The sequence below is a fragment of the Sinocyclocheilus anshuiensis genome, unplaced genomic scaffold (genome assembly GCF_001515605.1).
Source record: "Sinocyclocheilus anshuiensis isolate Anshui unplaced genomic scaffold, SAMN03320099.WGS_v1.1 scaffold518, whole genome shotgun sequence".
NCBI lineage: Eukaryota > Metazoa > Chordata > Actinopteri > Cypriniformes > Cyprinidae > Sinocyclocheilus > Sinocyclocheilus anshuiensis.
Genome location: NW_015544151.1, coordinates 258,745 through 261,685, shown reverse-complemented (window position 1 = coordinate 261,685; position 2,941 = coordinate 258,745). Strand labels below are relative to the sequence as shown.

Genomic DNA, 2,941 nt, shown 5'->3' with positions numbered 1-2,941 from the left:
TACTGAGTACACACGTAAAGACTGTTTAATTCATACTGGAAGCCGGAGGGCGCTCTTGCACAGAAACTCCACGTATGCATCACAGAAGTAATAACACTGACAACGCTCCAGGAAATCCCTAATATGGACAAAGGCATCCAGATATCGCTGAATAAAATGCAAATAGAGAAATTTTAACTGAGGAAACTTGAAGACAATAAGCATACGATTGCACAAATTATATGGTATCTGTGTTCTTCAAGCAATCTTTGGTATTTTTTATAAGGAAAGTGTATTTATAATGCAATGCTAATCGAGATAACCTTTATCGCTGTATATAATACTATCATTGTGTATTATGAAACCACGTCTGGTCACAAAAATAAGTTATTTCAAACACTTGACTATGTTATTAAGTTAATTTAGAGAAAAAGCATGTCAATAAATTATATCTTTGTTGGACAACAGGTTTGTAAACAGACTCATACACATGCAGAACTGTATCACACACATGCTACTGTACTACATTTATTCAGACAGATTTTTTGTGCACTGCACAGCCCTGACCAAACCAGCTCCAGATTGAAGAAGGAGCTCCTCCTTTAGCGATAAACTCCTCGATTTCACGTCCGCCATGTCACACAGAAATATGTCAACATGTCGTTATTATCACAGGAAGACTAATTCTTACCGTGGGGAGAATTGTTAATGGTATATGTCAAACGATGAGATCTGGCCCCTCGCTAATGGTGAGTGAGGCGCTCCTGTCCTCAGCTCGGCTGATGTGTGTGTGTGTGTTGTGTTGAAGGGCATGGAGGACGAGCAGGTGAAGTCTGCAGCCATGGACATCTTCTCTTACCTGGTGGAGTTCAGTCCGTCTGTGGTGCGCGAGTTCATCATGCAGGAGCCGCAGCAGGCCGACGACGTGAGTATCAGCATCTCCCTGTGTGTGACTGCAGCACTGAACCTGTGCTTCAGAGCAGGAGAGAGCCCTGCAGACGTTATACACGCGTCTAACTAATCACTCCAGCTGTTTAACAATAAGGAGATGTTTGGCGTGAGGGGCAGACGATGTGACTGTGTAATGTTGTGTAACGTATGAGCATGAGCAGGATAAAGACATTGATGTGGATCAGAGCTGAAGTGTGGATGTTTCATGCAAACAAGCTGCACTCTCCAGGATTGATGAGCTGCAGATCATTGAAATACAGCAGCAGTTCCTCATCTGTGGCGGGTCGGTTGCCGTTTAATGCTCTACTGGTGCTGAGTGTTGATGCAGATTCTGATTCACAAGCTCTCAGTTCCACTCTGCTCTGGATTAATTCATTTAGAAATATTTCAGGCAATGTCGCTTTTGTCTTAAAGAAATAGTTCACCCAAAACTGAAAATGGTCGTCATTTACTCTATTTCATATCATTCCAGACACAAGACTTTAGTTCATCTTCACAACACAAATTAAGATATTTTTATTATTTTTTTATTGTTGTCCATCCACTGAAAGACAAAGCAGAATTCCAGAATTCCACACATTAAAAAGACATTGTAAAAGTAATCCATATAAATGGAGCCGTGTATTCCACACAGTTTTAATCTAGGCGTTTATAAACATTGATCAACATGTAACTTCATTAATGGACACTCAGCTGTACTTGTGTGTGTGTGTTGATCAGTGTTTATATGTGAATATTAATATTAAGGCTTGTCCACTCGTTCTCCATATTTATGCTGGTGAAGTAATGACTGTGAATACAAAAATACAGGAACAGAGATAATGGAGTTTCTTGCTGAAATCATTTACAGAATGACTCTTGCTCTCATGACGGATTTATTCAGACATACATAAAACCATTAAGACATCACTAACAGGTTAAGTAAAACATCATTCTGTATTTTGACGTCTATACAGGGATCTGTCACAACACAATAAAGAGCACCGAAATGGCTTCGTGATAAAATGACCAGAATGTAAAATGTGAGACTTGAAGCATTGCTACAACCATGTTTAGTGAGGCTTTATTCGCCTGTCAGTTGAAAACAGCTCAGATTAAGAGATCTAATTTGGGATTTAAGAGTTGAAGTCACAGTGCATCATGAAGCGGGTGTGTTTGTGTTCAGGACGTGCTGCTGATTAACGTGGTGATCAAGCAGATGATCTGTGATTCGGACCCAGAGCTGGGTGGTGCAGTGCAGCTCATGGGGCTCCTGAGGACCCTCATGGACCCCGAGAACATGCTCGCTCCGGCCAGCGTGAGTACAGCCTGACACGCTCTCACAGCTAACACTTTCACTTCTGACTCGCCAGAAACTCGCCTCCCTTTCCCAAAGTTCACACTTGTGCCTGGACGAGCAGAAGAGCATCCTCAGTCACTTCTGTGTGTGTGTGTGTGTGTGTTTGGACAGAAAGCAGAGAAGAGTGAGTTCCTGAGCTTCTTCTACAAGTACTGTATGCACGTGCTGACGGCTCCACTGCTGGCTAACACCGGCGAGGAGGACCCAGGTGAGACACGCGCCTGCTCCGCTGCTGCAGTGAGCCGTCTGTGAGCGCACATATCAACACGTGTCTGTCTGTCCACAGATCTGATGGAGGGAGCGGCTAAACCCAACCCCGTGTGTCCAGGTACCGTCTCCTCTCACCTGAGCTCACTCCTCTCCCGTCTGCTCGAGAGGTCTTCTCGGGACATGCATGAATTCTGTTTTTAAAGAAAGACCCGCCCCGAGACAGACCCTGATGAAATTAGACCCGAGTCCGAGTATTGCTGGGAAAATAAATCAATGCATCGCGAATGGAGAAATGATTCGGCATCGATTCTGAGATTTTCCCAATGCTTTCTCGAGTGTATTCTCAGCTTAGTGTTGAACAGCAGATGGCACTGCATGCTTTAGAAACAGCTGTACTCTCTGCTTGAGGTGAAATTACAGACTCACCCCTTGTCCAAATACCCACACTTGCGGTCTTGGCCA

At 43.7% G+C, this 2,941-nt stretch overlaps 1 protein-coding gene across 2 annotated transcripts in view; it reads left to right on the top strand.

The window, feature by feature from the left end:
- The window catches only part of LOC107695195 (serine/threonine-protein phosphatase 4 regulatory subunit 3-like), a 26,874-nt gene that overhangs the window by 11,086 nt on the left and 12,847 nt on the right, over window positions 1-2,941 (top strand). For both annotated transcript variants that reach the window (XM_016495014.1, XM_016495013.1), the window contains exons 7-10: window positions 788-904; window positions 2,096-2,227; window positions 2,381-2,477; window positions 2,556-2,597. In XM_016495014.1, coding sequence (XP_016350500.1) covers window positions 788-904; window positions 2,096-2,227; window positions 2,381-2,477; window positions 2,556-2,597 — 388 coding nt within the window. The remainder of the gene's footprint in view (window positions 1-787; window positions 905-2,095; window positions 2,228-2,380; window positions 2,478-2,555; window positions 2,598-2,941) is intronic.